This window comes from Cajanus cajan, chromosome 4 (assembly GCF_000230855.2).
Source record: "Cajanus cajan strain Asha chromosome 4, NIPB_CcT2T_4, whole genome shotgun sequence".
NCBI classification, from domain to species: Eukaryota; Viridiplantae; Streptophyta; class Magnoliopsida; order Fabales; family Fabaceae; genus Cajanus; species Cajanus cajan.
The window spans coordinates 73,400,008-73,420,075 of record NC_138520.1 but is presented as its reverse complement, the minus strand read 5'-3'; the positions used below and the strand labels follow the sequence as shown (position 1 = coordinate 73,420,075).

General features: G+C 29.8%; 2 protein-coding genes across 2 annotated transcripts; both read right to left on the bottom strand.

The window, feature by feature from the left end:
- LOC109807306 (ethylene-responsive transcription factor 13) lies at positions 1–807 on the bottom strand. Its single transcript, XM_020369827.3, has one exon. It carries the CDS (start codon positions 731–733, stop codon positions 110–112), a length of 624 nt encoding a protein of 207 aa, XP_020225416.1. The 5' UTR covers positions 734–807; the 3' UTR covers positions 1–109.
- A 13,805-nt stretch (positions 808–14,612) lies between these two features.
- LOC109807305 (ethylene-responsive transcription factor RAP2-3) lies at positions 14,613–15,857 on the bottom strand. The gene has a single exon (XM_020369825.3). The coding sequence runs from the start codon at positions 15,340–15,342 to the stop codon at positions 14,791–14,793; it is 552 nt and encodes a 183-aa protein (XP_020225414.2). The 5' UTR covers positions 15,343–15,857; the 3' UTR covers positions 14,613–14,790.
- Between the last annotated feature and the right edge of the window lie 4,211 nt (positions 15,858–20,068).

The following is a 20,068-nucleotide window of genomic DNA, read 5'->3' as shown; positions in this document are numbered from 1 at the left end:
TGGTGAGGAAAATTATATTCTATTAACAACATATTATTAGACTACAAGTGAAACAAGCATTGAAATCTCGTTCAAGGATTAATCAATAGCACATTCCTCTAACTGCACTTCAACATGCCACCTTGGCTTGGCTTTTATTCTTGGCTAACTTATTCAATAGATCAACCAAACTCTTTCTCCTCTTTGTACACTGCGACTCTGAGCTATCATCTGAGGATGGCGATGACGGTGGAGAAGTTTGCAAAGAAGTTTCTAACAAACTTCGCTTCGAAGTTGTTACTTTCACAGATTCTGACAATGTATCAAAATCTTCAGCATCAATGAGATGAGGAAAATTCAGCTTAGCTTTCTGACCACGCATTTTGAAAGCAGCTTTGTCATATGCCAAAGCCGCTTTTTCTTCGGTATCATAAGTTCCAAGCCAAACCCTAGCTCCATTCTTCTTTGAATCCCTAATCTCCGCCGCGAACTTTCCCCATGGCCTACGCCTCACTCCTCTATAATGCTTCCATGTTGGTGGCGCGTGATGCTGACGCGCCACCACAGCCGAAGCTTCTTCATTGCGATCCGAATCAACTTCACACTTAGGGCTTGAAGGTGGATCATGGGATGAAAATCCGTGGGTTTCAGGTTTTGAAACATGGATGAGATCGGTGGAATCATGTCCAAGTAGGTATTGTTGAACTGATTCCAAGAACGCAAGATCGGAATTATCCATGGTAGCGGAAGCCATGTTTTTAAATTTCAGCTAACTTTGCGAGCTGTGTTTGGTGGAAGCACCAAGGTGTGTGTGTGTGCCTTGAAATATATGCGGCACTGCAGTATATTATTTATAGCACCGAATTCGTTTATATTATTGTATTTTTCTGAAAATTACTGTGGCACAACGTGCAAGTCTTTTTTTAAAATATTCTTGTAATGGTTGTTTCTTTGAAAGTTCCATGGATTTTGTGTTGAAGTTTGAACTTTGAAGTGGCAACATTAATATATTTGTCGTCACCTGTTTGTTTTAAATACTATAATTCATATTATTATTATTATTATTATAAACTTTTAACGATAAGTTTATGGCATTAAGTATTCAATTATGTTGATTGTATTATGGGTTACACCTCATCTAACTAACCAAAGCACACAACTTGTATTTATAAGTTATAATATTCCCGGTACATATATTTAAAGTTTTAAGTTTGGCTTTATCTTAATTAAAGACCTTATATCATTTTATACCAAACTGTTTTTCTTGATAATATATATAACCCTCGACAGAACCATTCGTCGTTTTATGTTGTCTTAGTTACAGCTCTTCAGCCTGCTAATTTATTTCGCTTTTTAATTAAAAAGTATATATATCACTCAAATATTATGCCTGATATATCTCATGATTATAGTCATATAATTAATTCGATGTAAATTTTTGCATAAAATAAACCTAATGCATGAGTTTAGATTGTTTAGTGCATCATGTGATTCATGTCTATGCTTGTATTTCTCTATTTCTAATGTACTTTAATTACCCATTCTATTGCTAATTTTTCTTTTCTTCACTTCTGGCCAAAGCAAAAAGAATGGATATATTTATTTGATTTTAACTTATGATGATAATTCTAGCACGTACATTTTCGTTAAATATTATTTAAAAATCGCTTTTTTTCCCTTGATTATATTCCTAACATATGGATCGAATATTGCATTTTAAAAAATAGTACTTTTATATATTTTCTTTTGTTAAGATTCTTTTAGGTTGCCAATCTTTATTTAAAGTCAATACTTATTTTGATTCTTCACTATTATGAGTGGCCATACCTATTGATCAATATTAGAGTTTTCTGTGTATGTGGTAGTCATCATTGGCTAGCTAGAGGCCTACGAATTTTATAAAGGCAATGAAATGAGAATGTTAGGAGAAGCAACGACAATGATAAAATGGTAGGGAAACATAGTTTTCCTTTTTCTATATATGAATCAGTTTATATCATTAGATAAATTTGGCAGAATTTAATAGCATGTGTTACCCTTAACATTTATTCCTTTATCCTTCGAGAAAACTCATTCCCTCAAAGCCTATCCTTCATCGCTAGAGTCTCTCACCATATAGCCTCATTTTTATTTTTTTTTAATGTATATAATCCACTCAATATATTAAAGATTACAACTAATACCTACACTATAATAAATGTTACATATAGTGACATACAAAAAGTGTCACTCTAAGTATATTATATGTAGGTATATATCTATTTGGTATATAACTACACACAATTTTAATGTTGATTTTGAATGAGATTTAACAACATATTTTGTGTGTTACTATAGTTTATACCTACACTTTTTAACAATATACAAACATATATTATATTTATTATGTAGGTAAAAGTAATTTTTAATGACACTTATTGTGTCACTATAAGATGTGTGTCATTATACGATAATTTCCTTGTAGTGCTAATTTACATTTATAAAATATAATTTACACCGATCAAACATTAATTTATGCAACATAACTCTATGTATATTATATATTAGCAAAATTAATAAGTAATTATATACCATACAATAAACTTGCGTATATAGTTATATTATTCTGTAAAATACTATTTTTATATTGAAAGAGAAATTAATATCATTATTATTATTTACTACAGTAAAAAAATATTATGAGAAATACATAATCAAGAATATCATTAAATGTATCAGTAAAAGTGTTGGTTGATATCTATTTTTTTTTTAATACGACATAACTTTGTAAAATTGATAAGTAACTTTATACCATTCAATACATAGTATTAAAGTTAAAAAGGCTCTAACGTGTATTCCACTTAGCAAGATTCTCTCTCATATATATAATGAAAATTTTATATGCAGGATTAGGTTGTTAAATATTGTATGTATATAAAAGAAGTTAAAATATTATGTACCAAAAAAGAAAGTTAAAATATTAAAAAGGCATGGAGAATGGGGGTTGAGTGATGAAACATTAACACGTCACGCACATCAGGGAATATACACTAAAATATGTGTATATATGTTAAATTAAAAAAATGTGTATATGTGTTAAAAAAGAAAACGTAATCATATTGATAAATGAATTATAAAAAAAATGAAGGGAATAACAACTTCGAGACCAAAAAGATTTCAGCCCACCCACATGGCAATCACTTTCGTAGAACAACCTAAATTTTGTCTGATTTGTTGAAAACACTTAACAAAATTCTATCATTTTTATTTTTAAATACATGATGATGTATATATACGACAAAGATGATCATCAACCTCAACGACCAAAGAATTTCAAAATGAAACTATATAGATGAAAAGTGAAATTACAATAGGAGAAAAAAGACAATCAAAATTTATTCATATAAGTTAGGTGTGAGTCATAATGTATTTTCAAGAACATTATCTCATTTTTTTGGCAAGGAAGAATGTTATCTCATTAATCAACTAAAAACTTGGCATATATGATTTTAATTTTGAAATTTCTACAATATTAATAATTGTCACAATTAGATTAGGCCCTCTATTATTTTCTAGAAAAAAAAGTAATGATTTTGGTTTTTTTATTATTTTTTAATTGGTAACAAAATAATACAATTATAAAAAAAATAAATTTTTTTCAGGGTTGATATTTGATAATAATGGTTCTTCTTTTTACAGCATGTTTTATAACAATGTTAGTGTTTAGGATCTTATGCAAATTATTCTGAGGGTAAAAAAACAACATGATATGACAAGTAAACAAAATAAATTACGTTTGGTCAAATATTTTGCTAAACATGTTATTATTTTTGTTATAACATGAGAAACTCAAAATGATTATTTATTTTTAAAAGAAAGAAAATCTCTAAATTATCTAATGTCCACAACCTGATTCGAATAAAATATAGACCATTAACCAAATCCACTTGTACAAGTCCATTAGCTAATGTTTACTATTTTCCTTTTTAATTATAAAATTATTATATTATTTTTAACTAATATTTTCATATGTAATATACGGGTTAAATATTTATATATAACTAAAATTTGAAATAAATTATGTATATAATATATAAATTAATTAAAATTTAAATAAGAAGATATTTTTAAATATATAAATTGCATTTTAGATTTATGATAAACAATTTATATTGTAGTATAAAATTATTTTTATTTATTAATAATTTATTTTAAAAATAAAATTTAATTAAAAAATATTTATGATAAATAAAAATTGAATTAAATATGAAGTTAAAACAATTCTTAAAAACTTTTTTGTCAAAAAAAAAATTCTTAAAAACGCTCTTACACCATCCATATTTTATATATAAAAACTTATTTATTTTTTGTAATTAAATATTTGTATAAGAAATAGATAAAATGAAAGCATGTTCGAGCCATGGACCACTATGAGTGAAAAAAAAAAACTCCAAATATTTAACATAGTTACATTAGAACAATTCCTTGCCAATTGATTCATGCGCTCTCCGGAAATAAGAAACATATTGAAAATAAAGCGATAATTTTATGATTAAAATTAAAAACATTAAAAAAATCTCAAAAGTTGAAAAAAAAAAAAAAACTAGTCCAATGAAATAACCTCGAGGTTTGTATAAAATACCAAACCATTCTGCCCAAATAAAACAATCCCGAACGAAATAAATTCAGTCCAATGATCAACATTGGACCAAACTACACCCGCAATGTGTTGAACAAAGTCCAATACTATTATTGTACGCTGTGAAATGGCCCAAATGAACAAAATGTTATGGATGATGATATATACACCTCTTTTTTTTTTCTTTTTTTTTTTTTATAAGTATACCTTCTTGGTTTAAAAAAAATAAATTCTTAAAATGTTCTTAATTTTTATTATTTTAATTTTTTAATTTTACATTCCTAATATTTAATTTAACACTTTTTTTTACATATCTCTTTCTCTTATTTCCACATATACCCGCTTAATTTTTCTTCACCCCCACCTATTTTGATAGGTAATTTTAATTATTTTAGTTTTACATAATTTTTTTCCCTTCTTCTTTCAGTTTTCTCACTAATTTCACTACTTGTATAGTACTCTAGAATAGTGAAAATGTCTTTTTTATGACACTAAACTTAATGTTAAGGTTTTTGGAGAGGGAAAAGGAAAGAAAGTGTTGAAAGAAAAAATGTGTATTTAATTTGATAGAAACTGTTGAGGAAACTACACATACCTACAATGTTGTTGCCTATCAGTTATATGATTTAAGTGCATAGGAAAAAGTGAAAGAGGTGAGAAAATAAGAGAATAATATAAAAAACGAGAGAACTAAAACTACCGACCGAAATAGGTGATGAATTAGAGGAAGATAAGATGATGCATGTGAAAACTGGAAAAGAGAAGAAAGGAGGTGTGTGAAAAGAAAAAATAGTAAATTGAAAGTTACAGATGTAAAATTAAAAATTTAAAAAAACAAAAAAAAATTATGAATATTTTAGGATTTAAAAAAAATAAAATAAAGGAGGTGTACTTATAAAAAAAGGAGGTACATATATCATTAGCCAAATGATATATGTCTAGCTAGCTCCAATGCGTTCATTATATATATATAAGGGGGTTATAATAACACTGATGTAACTTTTACTAAGTATTACACTGCTTAATAACTTTATATTAAATGTGAATTTTATAAATCCAACTGTTAGATTCAAAGTTCATATCTCTTAGATCATATATACAAAATTTTATATTAATCCAAGATGATTTGATACTTCATTTTTATAAAACAAAATTGACGTAATATATTCATTTCAAAATACACTAAAATATGAACACTTTGATTATCTTCAAGTTGTTGTCCATTTTTAACAAAATTTGATATACACATATAAAATGATATGAACTTTCAATCTAACGGTTGGATTTACAAAATCCACAATTAATATAAAGCTATTGAGCGGTGTAATACTTAGTAAAAGTTATACCGGTGTGATTATAACCTTCCTTTATATATATAAAAATAGCCTCGTATAACTTAAGAGGGGGAGGTGAATTAAGTTTTCCAAATTTTTCTCTTATAAAACTTTTTCGAATTACTTTCTTACAAATTCAATTTCTTAGATAAATTTATATGTAAAGAATAAATGATGATGCAAACTACTCAATCACAATTAATAACAAGTAATTAAAAAGTGTAGGGAAATAAGAATTGCAAGCTCAATTTATACTAGTTCGGCCAATCCTGCCTACATCCAGTCCTCAAGTCTCCCACTTGAGATTTCCACTATTCTTGTAACTCTTACAGACTTGAATCCTCCAACACTTTGGAACTCCCTTTCCTTGTGTTGAGATTCAAAAATCAACAAGGAGAAAAACCCTTTCTCCTTTACAGATCCAATGATAAATTTGGAATTACAGAATAACTCTCTTTTAAGAGTTTTTTGATCTTAATGAACTCTTTAGAATAATGCAAATGGATTTGGCCAAGATGTTTTTGTATATGACTTTTTCACAATAGAGTTCGTCAACTTCTTCTGAAAAATTATAGGTATTTATAGACAATTATTTCTTAGGTTGTGTCTTTTCATGAAGAGTTGTAACTCATTATAATTTTTTAGAAAATATACTCTGGTAATCGATTACAAGACTTGGTAATCGATTACAACGGTTTTAAGTTCAAAAAATTTGAAACGTTATATCTTTTAAATTCAAATTTTTGAAATTTTCTCTTCTGGTAATCGATTACAAGGTCTGGTAATCGATTACCAGAACACATTTTGTATTTAGAATTTGAACTTTGAAGTTTCCTTATTCTGGTAATGGATTACAAGGTCTAGTAATGGATTACCATAACATATTTTTGCATTGTTTCAAAAACTTTTATGTAGAAAACTTCATATCAATAATTTTATTCACAAATCTCTTTTAAGAAATGATTTGAACTATTTTTTAAAGCTTTTGTTAAGTCTTTCAAAAACATTTTTACTTACTTTCAAAAGATTTAAAACTTGCTTAAATTTAAAGAGATTAATTTGAGATTTTTGAAAACTTATTCTTAGAGCCAAGCTTACTTGCAATTCTAAAAGATTCTTTTACATTCTTAGCTAAGTTGACAAGACTTATCTATGTAACACTTGAGATCTTGTTCTTGCATCAACTTGCTTTAGCTCAACCTTGATTCTTCTTCAATGCTTTATAATCACTTTGGCATCATCAAAAGTGCATATTTTCTTCCACACACACACACACACATATACATATATATATTTACTCTATGAGTAAGTCTATCTAAATTTATCTTATTCAATAACTTATGTTTTATATCAAATTTTAACAATTTAACCGTTAATTTAAAAGTTCTTAATATATTGACAAGTTTACAAATTTTAAAAAAAAATTGAAAACTATTTAATAATTCAAATCAATGTATAAAATATTTTCATGATTATTCGCCAATTTGAATTAATAAAAAAAGTATCAAATAATTTTTAAATTTTTTAAAAATTTGCTAATTTAATATATACGTTAAGAATTTTAAATTGAATAATTAGATCTTTGAAATTTGATATTGAATAAAAAAACTGAATCTTATATATATATATATATATATATATATATATATATATATATATATATATTGTGAGACCCTCTTATTTCCCTTCCCGTTTTCACCCTCCCACTTTTCTCTCATTTTCCATTCTCACTCACTCTCTTCCTCTCAACTCTAAGACACTCACCCACTCTCTTCATTTTGCTGATTCAAGGTGGTAGTGCGGAGTAGCTGTGGTTTTCTAGCTGAGTTTTCGGAACCTTCTTTTCTCCTCCTTCGGATTGTTCAAGTTCTTCTTCAACCCTCTTCTCCATTTCTCATTCCCGGGAGCTCGGATTTCTTCGTGCCGAGGTAAGGGAAGCTAGTCTTTCGTTTTGTTTGGCTGAAAACGAGTTCTAAGAACTCTTTGGTGGTATGATGGTTGCTACATTTGAGCTGAGAATCTGCTGGGATAGAGGATTTGGGGCTTTTCGGGTTTTCGGGGTCTTTGGGAAAAATTTTGGGAAAAATCTTGATTTGTGTTGCATGTTGAAAATGAGGCGTTTTTATGGATATTTGTTGAGAATGGGAACTTTTGGCTGGATTGCATGTGAATTTGCTGTTAAGTTTTGCAGGATTTGGACAAATTTCGAACTTGGGGAGAGTTGTTGTTGAGTTCGCGCTGGGCGTTGTTCTTCGCGTCGGGCGCGTGACCACCAGGGGACTCTGTTTAGGCAAGCCCGCCGGGTGCATAGCTGTGTGTGCCGGGCGAGCTTGCAAATGGGAGTCTCTGGTTGGCCCACGCCGGGCGTGACTTGAGTTGCGTCGGGCGCGATATCAAGGGTGACATGTTTTGGGTACTCTGGTGCCGCGCTAGGCGCGCGTTTGGGCTCGCTGGGCGCGGAGGCTCCTTGGGAGTCTCTGCCAAGAGAGCGCTGGGCGCAATGCAAATTGCGCCGGGCGCGAGACCTTGGTAGGTCTCTGCCTTCCCCACGCTAGGCGCGGGTTAGGCCACGCTGAGCGCATGAGACTCCTTAGAGTCTCTTCCTGGCAGGCACTGGGCACAATTGGAATTGCGCCAGGCGCATGAGAGTCTTGGACTCTCGGGTTGAGTCTCGCTGGGCGCGAGTATTCTTGCGCCGGGCGCGCTAGCCCCTGGTGCTCTCGGGTTGAGCCGCGCTGGGCGTGACCTCGAGTGCGCCGGGCGCGCAAGGAGATATGGTTATACATGTTGTTAGCTGTTGAATTTTGCTGAGGTTGATAATCAATGTTGTTATATGCTGAACTAGGCCGAACTTGATGAATATGTTGTGCTGACTAGGTGATAAGGCTGAGAAAATAATGTTTAGCTGTATTAGAGGTATATGGTTGTGCTGAGTTGGGCTGTGATCGATGAATTAAAAAGTTGAGTTTATAGTCTTGTGGTACTATAGAAATGTTGGGCTGAGTTGTGAGTAATAAGTGTGTTGAATTGTTGTGTTGTGCTGAGCTGTATGATGTTATAGCCGCTAAGTCGGTGCTGTTATTAGCCACATATGTGGCGCTGTTATAGCCGCTAAGTCGGTGTTGTTGTTGTCGCTAAGCGGTGCCGTTATAGCCACTATTATGGTGCTGTTATTGCTGCTAAGCAATGCTGATATTGCCGCAATGCGGTGCTGAGAATGTTGTATGCTGTGAGTGGTATGAGTAGTGCTGGTGTGCTGATAGCCGTAGTTATTTTCTGTAACGCCTAATCGTATTAATATTAACCTCAGTATTATACACATGTATAATATACATTATATCATACTATAAGTACTTATCATTACATGTTTTACAAAACGCGCGTAGTCGCTTTTCTTACATATATAGGACAGATTATTTCGTGCCTATCTACATATCATAGTGTTTCTTTTTCATATTTCCATAATAATTACATAGGTGGTTGGAACAAATTCACGATAGGGTTCACGTGATTTGCTGGGAGTAAGTAAAAAGTCACAATGATGTGTTCATCTATCACCGTGAGAATTTCTTGGTATGGAGAAAAAGTGAACGACGACACTGCCACCCCATTGAAAGTTACAGAGTTGGCGAGAGCATCGACGCTCCAGGTGGTTCCAGAGAAAACAGCAGAAATGACTGCAGGGAAAGGGGCGGGTATCGCAGGAACATCCATCTATATTTATTTAATTATTTTATTACATAAGAAACATAAGGAGTGAGAACATTTTCAAAAAAATATTTATAATCATGAAGCATGCGTAACAATAATTAATATTAAACAATATATATAAAATTTGAACTACAATTGTAGTGACTAGTCAGGATAAATGAGCATTATAATATCAACCAGCGCAAGAATTTTTAATCATAATTTCTTACTCATTTAAATCCCCAAGGTCAAACCTCCAGCTACAAATAATTCAAATTTTATCTTCTATGGCCATAGAGTAATATTTATCTTTAAAATGTGTCAAAGACATTTTAACAAAGTTATATTATAACTAATCATAAAAACAATCACGTTAAATAAATTTGAGAATTTATCATTATTTAAGCTTTAATTAAATAGTATATACTTAAATAAAATATATTACGAACACCAATTAAATGACAATGATAATTATTATAAAATAATTAAACAATATAAGATATAAACATATTAATAATTATTATAGATAAAAATAAGCATAAAATAAGCAAATAAATGAGGTTAGGGACACCTCACTAGATAAAAATAACATAAATAAACATAAGAGTATATAAAATTAAAGAGATAAAGTTCTCCTCCCCTTATCTTAAAGTAAGTAAATTTGCTACGCTTTCCCTATTTCCTCTCGTTCTCTCTTCCCTCTTTTGATTAAATTTTGGTTGCTACGTGACTCTCATTTTACTGTAATGAAAGCCTATTTATAGGAGGGGAAGGAAGGCTCACTGAATTTACGGATTTGAGTACATTCTTATCTCCGTAATGATTTGTAATTGTGATTCAGTAAATTTCAATTCAGTAAATTTGAGTTCCGCACATGTGCTTAATTTCAGTTAACTTACGGATTCACATCTATATCCACTGCACACTGCACACTGCACACTGCTTACGTATTCAGCACATAAATGCTTTGCCACAACACCTGTACATTCACATCTATATTCACTGCACATCTCTTGTACATTCACATTCCCTTTTTCTCTCATTTCATGCTTTGCCACGTATATCTGTACATGTACTACGTGAATATATAGAAGCCGTTTGCCATGAATCTGCGAGTGTATATATACTACAAAATTATCTTATCATAGAAATTCGTTGATAAGATTGAAAAAAATTTATTCAATTACTATAAAACTCATCCGTATTAACTATCTACATATGTATGTATAAAATTTAATATAATGACTTACATTAAATATTTAAGATTTTAATACTAATAATTAAAATATTCTTTTAAAAGAATTATTAAATATCTCTAAAAGTATAAAAATCATTAAATAATTAATTATTAAATATTTCCCTTTTAATTTGCTAAAAGTATATAAATCATAATGTATCAAATTAAAACATCTATATTTATCAACTATTTAAAATATAATAACTATAATTTTAGACTACTATTTTAAGAATAATATAATAATAACAAGGTTGAGAATATTGTAGTAAAAATTTCAGAATATTACATTTTCTATCATCATATTATGTATATATGTATGTTGATTTTATTTGCACTAGCTTACCCTTTGTTGTTTCCATGATGTTTGGACTGCAATGATCATACTATGTATGGGAGCAGAGCAGGGATAGGTGGGTGACTAGTGGTGAGTCTTCAACGGACCGGTGGAGCTGATCTCTTTTGTGATTGTTTTGTTGTTGAGCTACTTGGGGTAGTAGCACTTGATTGTATTTCCGTACACTTTAACTCTGTTCAGATTGGATCATGTATATGTATATTCTAGACTCTATATGTATACACGTGTTCTTTTCTGTACGGTGTTTCTAGTGTGTTGTGCCGTGCGTAGTGACCAGCCGGGTCGTTATATATATATATATATATATATCCTCTTTTAACCGCTCATTATTTAGAAATTCGATCTATTGTTATTATAATCATTGTTTGTTTATATTAATAGTAAAATAAATTATAACAATAATAGTAAAATCATGTAGTGATATTATATATATTAATTTTATTTAACTTCTTTCAGAATAAAAATTAATTATCTAACTTTTCCTCCAACATAATTTGTAACGACCCGTCTAGCCGTCACACAGCAAAACACCACAGCACCATACAGACAAGAACATGCATATATATAAGCAGCTAAAATATATACACAAGATCTAGTCGGGCTTAACAAGTCAATATACAAAATATATCAACCAAATAGCTATACAAGGTAGCTAAAATAGCTATACAACGTAGCTAAAATAGCAAAACATAAAAAATACATCCACTGCATCTATCAGCTACAAACCTGCCTCAAGACACCAACCTATCCCTACTCTGCTCCCATACACAGTATGATCATTGTAGTCCAAACCACATGGAAACAACAAAGGGTAAGCTAGTGAAAAGAATCAGCATATATAGATATATAAGTACAACAATTAGAAACAACTACAGCTTAACAACACATCATCTAGTTCAGCAATTATCAGCATACAACTCATCACATATACAACTCACATCATTCAGCAAAAATAGCAGTAAGCACACACTACGTCGTCACGCATATCAGCTCAGAGATCTCCTACAATAGCTCAGCCTTACGACCTACAACAGCTCAGCCTTACGGCCTACAATAGTTTATATCAGCATGCAGCACAGCACAACAAAACAGCAATAACAGCATACAACTTATAGCACAACTCAACTTTTTCAACTATACAGCTTAACATCGTAATTAAGCATTACAACAAATTTTTTAACCAGTTCAACAATATTCATCACTAACAGCTCAGCTTAGCAAACATCAACTTATATCATCATATAACAACATATAACAGCATATAGGAAAACACCCATCCACGCCCGGCGTACTCATGGTTACGTCCGGCGTGGCCCAACCAGAGAGCAACAAGGCTCAAACGCGCCTGGCGCAATTCCAATTGCGCTTGGCGTGCTAGGAGGCAGAGACTCCAAAGAGCCTCACACGCCCGGCGTGCCAAACCCGCGCTCAGCACAAGGAAGACAGAAACCTTCCCAAGGCTCATGCCCGACGCAATACCAATTGCGCCCGGCGCCACCTCTGGCAGAGACTCCCAAAGAGTCTCCACGCTCGACGAGACGTAGTCACGCCTGGCGTAACACCAGAAACCCAAAAGCTATGTTACCTACTAATATCGCGCCCAACGCGGTTCAATCATGCCCGGCGTGGGCCATCTAGAAGCTCCTATCCTCAAGCTCGCCCGACGCACACAACCTTGCACCTGGCGGGCTTGTCCAATAGAGTCCTCTGATGGTCACGCACCCGGCGCCAAGAACTGCGCCCGGCGTGATACCAAGCAGCAACTCATCATGTTCGCAAATTTTCTTCAAAACCTGCATAATCAAGTCATCCAAACACATGCAATCGGCCTAAAACTCCACATTTTCACCCAACAATACAAAAACCAGCTCATTTTCAGCATGCAACCACAAATCATCAAAATCCCCAAATTTCATCAAAAACCCTGAAACCCCGAAAACCCACTTTCATCAACCACAGCCATCAATCATCAAATCATCCAACCATTCATGAGTTGCTAAACTCATTTTCGTACAGTCAGCCTGAATCCTAGTTTCCCTTACCTCGGTGTGAAGAATTCCGAGCTCCAGGAAGAGAAAAGGCTCAACGAAGAAGAAGAGGAGAAGGAGGAAAGGGTTCCGGCTTCCAGCTAGCTTCCAAACACACTCAAGAGAGAGCAAGGATCAGAAGAGAGAATGACAGCCAAAAGAGTAAGAGTGAAAATGTGAAAGAGTGAGAGTTGAGAGTGAAAAATGAAGTGAGGGAGAGAAAGGGAAACGAAAAGAGGGAATGGGGTTTCACATAATTCGAAATATCTACTTTTATCCTTAATATTCATTTAGTAATTTAGAAAAAAAAATTAAAAGTGTCTCATATTGGCACGCCAATATCGCATATAATATGGAGACTTGACTTTCCATTATAAGATCATTAGCAAATAATTAATTTTACATATAAAGATGGCAAAATATCCACACTTACGAATATTTAAGGATTAAAATTGTGATCGGTAAAAAGCATGCAGTTTTAATGGATACATGGAAGTAGTGACACGAATATTCTTTTATTATTTGTTTGTTAATTAGATAGGTATTAATATTTTTAAGTATTCACTAATTAATGTTAAATTACCTTATTTAAGAGGGAGAGAGGATAAATTCACTTGTTCTAGTAAGATTTGATAGATTTATTATATTTAATAACTTAGGTTGATTTTTAACGATTCAATTATTGATTTAAAAATTCTTAAAACATAAATCAAAATTTTGATTTTTTTAAAATTTAAAAATTATTTAATACTTCATTATATTAATTCAAATTGATGGATAATTATAAAAAATATTTTATACATTAATTTTAATTTATATAATAAAGTATCATATGATATTTAATTTTTTTTAAAAAATTGTAAATTTAATTTGTACATTCAAAACTTTTAATTTAACAATTGGATTGTTGAAATTAGATATAGAATGTGAGTTAAAATAGAGCTAATAGTCTACCAAAATTTAGGAGATCTTTCCTTATCCTAATTTTACATAATTTTTCTTTCTTTCTTTGACAAACAAGATATACAGGATTGAATTATTTTTGTTTGAAAATATGATATTTAAGTATTTAAATTTAGTTTCTAAATAATTGTTGTATTTTGATTAATATTGTTGAGTAAATTGCGTAAAATATTTAAATAAATCTAGTTATATGGTCTTTAAACTACTTAAAAAAGCAATCATGATTAATTAAAAGTTGTGCTTAAAATATTTTTAAGTTAATATTCAAGAATATTCTCAAATATTTATGGATGTTGAGAAAATTAGGTGCTCTCCACATATACAAGAATGAGTACATGACTTATATTTATGTTAGCTAGACGAGTTACTACTCATACCAGTGCTTTGTTCACATTCCTAATAATAACAATTAAAATCAAAAACTATAATTTAGTATTTTTTGAGAAATGAAAAACAGAATTACAACAACCAAAATCAAAATCTACTTGTTATGAACTAACTTTTTTTTAAAAAACATATTATCAAAGGTTATATCTAAACTATAACAAAATGAAATTTATTTTTTTATATGGAGAAAAAATACAGCTTCAAACTCTATTTCTTTCATGAGCCAATTTATTAAGCAAAGCAGCTAGTCCCTTCCTTTTCCTTGATCCTTGAGAAGGAGATGATGATGAAGGAGGAGGAGGATGAATGATGATCTGGGTAGTTGGTTGAATGAGATGAGGAAAATTGAGTCTGGCTTTGGAGCCTCTAATCTTGAAAGCTGCATTGTCATAAGCCAAAGCAGCTTCCTCTTCAGTGTCATAACTTCCAAGCCAAATCCTACCATCTTTGCTTGGCTCCTTTATCTCTGCAGCAAACTTTCCATGTGCCCTACGCCTCACTCCTTTGTACCTCTTCCATGTCCGAACCTCATCTTCTTCTTTACCACCCTCCACACCAAGGAACAAATTCTCGTTTGAGACCAAATCATCGTTGCCTTCATCATCAACCATGTACTGTTCAATAGGGTCCCAAAGTGTACTTCTTGTTGTTGTAGCAGCAGTATAATAATTATCCATCTTCTTTAAGTGTTTAAAATTTTTGTAGACAAGTTTGTTGTTGTTAATACAAGGTTGTAAGGAACTGAGGACCATGCATGCATATGGGACTATATATTTATATACAATATGGTACCTTTTTTGGCACAAGCATACTCAGTCATTTACCGACCATCCTATATATTAATATTTTGAGAAAATGTTAACACTCCTTTTTTTTATTATTTTTATTTTAATAGTTAATTTTTTTAAGAATTATAAATTTTATCACTAAATTAAGAAAAAGACTCATAAAATAATGAGACTGAGTGAAAAATTCTAAATGAAAAAAAAAAATTACTCTGATATTGTTAGACAAGTGTCACTGCTCACTAGCATTCCTCTTACAAATTTTATGCATATATTCACAATGAATGAGTTATGATGGAACAGAATAAAAATTTTGGAGAAACATGTTTTGTTAGTCTCGTACAATTAGTACATGAAAAACGAGTTCCAACACGATGAGACAGATTCACTGCATTTAACCAATTCAAGTCGATTTGAATGCATATTTTATTTACGTGAGTGGGTATTTTCTCTCAAACTGAAACCTCTTAAATAAGAAAGGAATCTAACTCTTTATCTCTTGAATCCACGGATACACATTGCTATCCCAATCAATCAGTTTTCACGTTTTCTTAAATGTTTATACTTTATATATTTAAAATAACAGAATATGGTATGTATATCCTTTATTCACTCTAAAGTGTATCAAAATATTGGCCAATGAAATTTGGCACTTGAGTCCCTTAAATATTTTTTATGAAAGTTTGATTCATAGTCATGTTATAAAAATTAAAATGATAATTTCTACACTTCTAACAGAAATTAGTTTGTAGTAATTATTAATTAAAAACAACTTAGGTGCCTACTAAAAAAATATTTACTTGCTGCTCAAATTTAAATATACTGTTACTTATGACAAGACTTGTATACAGTTTTATAAATGTTACTTGTATTGTTCTTAGATTAGAATCGAAGTTTTCCGTACTATGGTAATCTGCAAAAATATGGGTTTCAATTAAACGTTTTGATTGAAGAATAACAGAAGCAGGACAAGAACTTGTCAATCAAATTTTTTGACCAAAATAAATGCTTCACTTGACATGTTGAAAATAAATAAATGGCACGTGACAAATACAGTTGGCCATATCCATTCGCTGACCTAATTTTACGAACCAAGAATGAGCTATCATAATTTCATAAAAAGTCAAATGTTTTATTCTTTTTCCATAAATTTATGTTTAATCTTCAAATTTAAAAGTTGATATTTTTAATCCTTATAATTTTTAAAAAAATTATTTAAATTTGTTAAAAATTTATTTAATAGTATTTTTGTGAGAGAAAATATTACGTTAAATTTGGTTAATGATGTATAACTATTTTAAAAATATATTTAAAATTTTAATAAATTATTGACGGTCTTGTCGCATAAAATAGTTTTGGAAACTTCTGACGGTGGAGTGAAAACGCGTGAGAAAAAAGAAACACATGAGAGGCGATTTTGACCAAAATAGTATTATTTAAAAAATTGTTCAACAAAAAAAAAAGAAATAATATTTACTTGAATTTAGACACGCTGAAAAGCAGTTTAAAAAAGCATTAGTCTAGGTGGTTTAGCTCTTTGCAAGGATTTTCTTTAAGTTTAAAAAAATTGTTTTCATCCCTTAAAAATATTTTTATTAGACCAAATTAGTTCTCTCATCAGTTTATTTCATTATCAGTATTTATTTTTGCATATATAGTATGACCCATAATTTGTCATGCGTGATGTCAATAAATTAATCAAATTAATGTGATAATTTAACGAATTTAAAATGAAAATTTTCAAATTTAAAGGCCTAACTTAAAACAAAATTAAAATTATATATTAACTTTGAATAGTAAGTTTTATATCATGAAAAAAAAAAGTTTTTTTTTTCACTGAAACTTTGAATATTAAGTATTAATTATCACGTGTTAGTACTTTTATGGATGACACAATATTACACGTGGAGCTTTGAATGTTTTACTTACATGTAATGAAGTTATTTTCAAGAAAGCTACAATACGTAGCAATAAATACAATGTTCCTAATGTAGGATATACAACATCAAATGCTATTTCATAAACTTTCAGTCGATTTAGGATTACTTGGACGAAATTAGAGAAGATTAAGTAACAAATTAAGTTAGTTTGAGTAAATAAGTTAATAATATATTTATGTAAATTTTAAGGATTTGTTCCATAATCATATATGATAATTATCCTATCATATTATAATCAATTTGCTTATTTTGTCAACATAATATAATAATTTTGTTCAATCTTTTATTCTTAATGTGTTACTCCAATGTATTTTTTTTTTATTATGAGAAGAGAGTTGAGTTTGAAAGTAATAAAATGTGATAAGTTATTCTCTTTTATCTCTTATCTCTCTATATACATTATGTCATATATTACATTATGCATATTAAATAATGTATTTATATTAACATATATTATTAATAAAAAGAGGTATATTTTTTTAGTGTACATTTGATCATTTATACCTTATAATTTTTAAAATATTTTTTATTTAGACTTTAGTATAGTCTTTAATTAATTGTCTATAATCACTTGTGCTTATTTTTAACATCTCTCTAATATTTAACATCAAATACATAAAAGACATAAAGTATCTTTTGTATACTAGTTTATATATATTTATATATATATATATATATATATATATTCATCGAATCAGATCAATTCAATAATTTGAATCAAGCTAATTAAATTGGTTCAGATTTTTTTTGTTTGGATCTAATCTAAATCAAACCAGTTAAATTTAACGTTGATTGGTTTAGGTATTGGATTAACACATTTAAAATTTGAATCAATCCAAACCAAATCAATTAATTTATATATATATATATAAATTATTTTTTTATTCAATTAATAATTAATATGTATGTATCATTTTGATTATTTTGAAAGCGCTTTTATTTTACAACATGTAGATTTTTCATTAGTTTTTTCAAATACTTAAAGAAACCAAAAATAACTATAGTTCAATATATTGAATGTAATTTTCATACATTATAGTACATTTGAAATTCTTAAGTAAATTAAGAAAAGAAACCTAAGAGAAATTATATTATAAGTTTACATAAAAGAGAGAATAATCCTGAACTAATATGAGTCATTTTATATATGTACATTTTTAACTCAAAAAATGGATATGTGAAAAAAAAAATAATTACTTTTAATAATGAACAGTTAATTTTTTCTTTGCTAAAGAAAAATATATATTTTTTGTTGAATATAAATAAGAATATAAATATTTTTAAAATAGTGGACATCAAATAAACGTATTTCCATTATATATTATTACATATACATTTTAAATTAAATTGAGGAGAGACATTATTCGTGTCAAAGTCAAATTTGAAGAGCATTGTCTACATAATTGAACCCACATTACAAAAAGCGATTAAAAAAATATAGTATGTTTTATAATATGTATTTGAAATTACGTAATTTTCTCGCTACGTTGGAGGCACCTCAAAGGGTGGGATAGCTGGCCCCAAGATTTAACGCGGCTGCATACACAAGACAGGATTCGAACCCCTGACCTTGCTTAAGCGTGGATCAACCCCTACCGCTGAACCACACGCTTGGGGTTATCTTAGATTCATGTTTAAAAAACAGTTAATTGTAATGTGATTTTTTTACCACGTACGTAGTCACACAATCTGTAGTTTTACTCCGATGAAGGCCAACGTCTCAACGTTTTTATTTATGCTACAATATATATCTAACTTTTTGTAATATTATAAGATTTGCTTTTTTTAAAAAAAAATTTGAACATTAATGTTTTTAGAGAAAAGCCCCAAAAAAATATTAAAAAAGAATAAGGGGGGTGTATTAGTTTAGGATTTCGTAGGATTTTAAAAGACTTTTTTTGAGTAAAAAAGTTCATTAGTATTCAATCAGGATTTTATGTCACTTAAAAACAATCCAGTGGTATTCAATCTGGATTTTCAAGATTTTCAAGATTTTTTAAAGAGTCCATTAAAATCCATTGGTATTCATTTGAGATTTTTTACAACTTAAAAACAATCCATTGGTATTAAAAAATATAAGGATTTTAAAGGATTGTTGTGTGAGAGGGATTTTGAAGGACTTTCTAGTGTTATCTATAAATACCAGATTCATAAAACAATCTTATCCAAACCCAACGAATTTTGAAGGATTGTTTGAAGTGATTTTTTCAAGTGTTTCAATAATTTTCAAGTGAGTTTTTTATCTTTTTTTTTTCTATGCTCCTGTCTTTTCCATTTTTTCTCTACTAATAATATTATACTATTATTCATTACTCATATATAATATTGTAGTACTGTTCTCATCTCATTCTCCTATTTTGTGAAACTCTGATATGTAAATGATAGTGTCATTGACTTGCTCTATTTTTCTGTTCGTTCTCTTTAATTGACTTGCTTTATTTTATTCTATGTAGTTGAATTTGTTCCTTTATATAACAAAAAATTTGGGGGAAGAACCCTCTCAGCATAAAAACTGCGAACTCTCTCATTCCCTTGAATTTGTTACTCTTATCCCTCTTTTTATGACTCAACAATTATTTTATTTTTTTTACTATGAATTTTTCTTTTTATTTTTATATTGTGAAATTAAGATTTTTTTTATTTTTAAAAAAGAAAATTAACATAAGACATTGCAGTATCTAATTTTTTAGGGTTTAGAATTTATGCCTTCATTAGCTTATTTTTTAAAAAATAAAATATTGTTAAAATATTTG

Excerpts from the sequence above, each read along its gene's own strand:
- LOC109807306 (XM_020369827.3), bottom strand. The coding sequence starts at position 733 with ATGGCTTCCGCTACCATGGATAATTCCGATCTTGCGTTCTTGGAATCA.
- LOC109807305 (XM_020369825.3), bottom strand. The coding sequence starts at position 15,342 with ATGGTCCTCAGTTCCTTACAACCTTGTATTAACAACAACAAACTTGTC.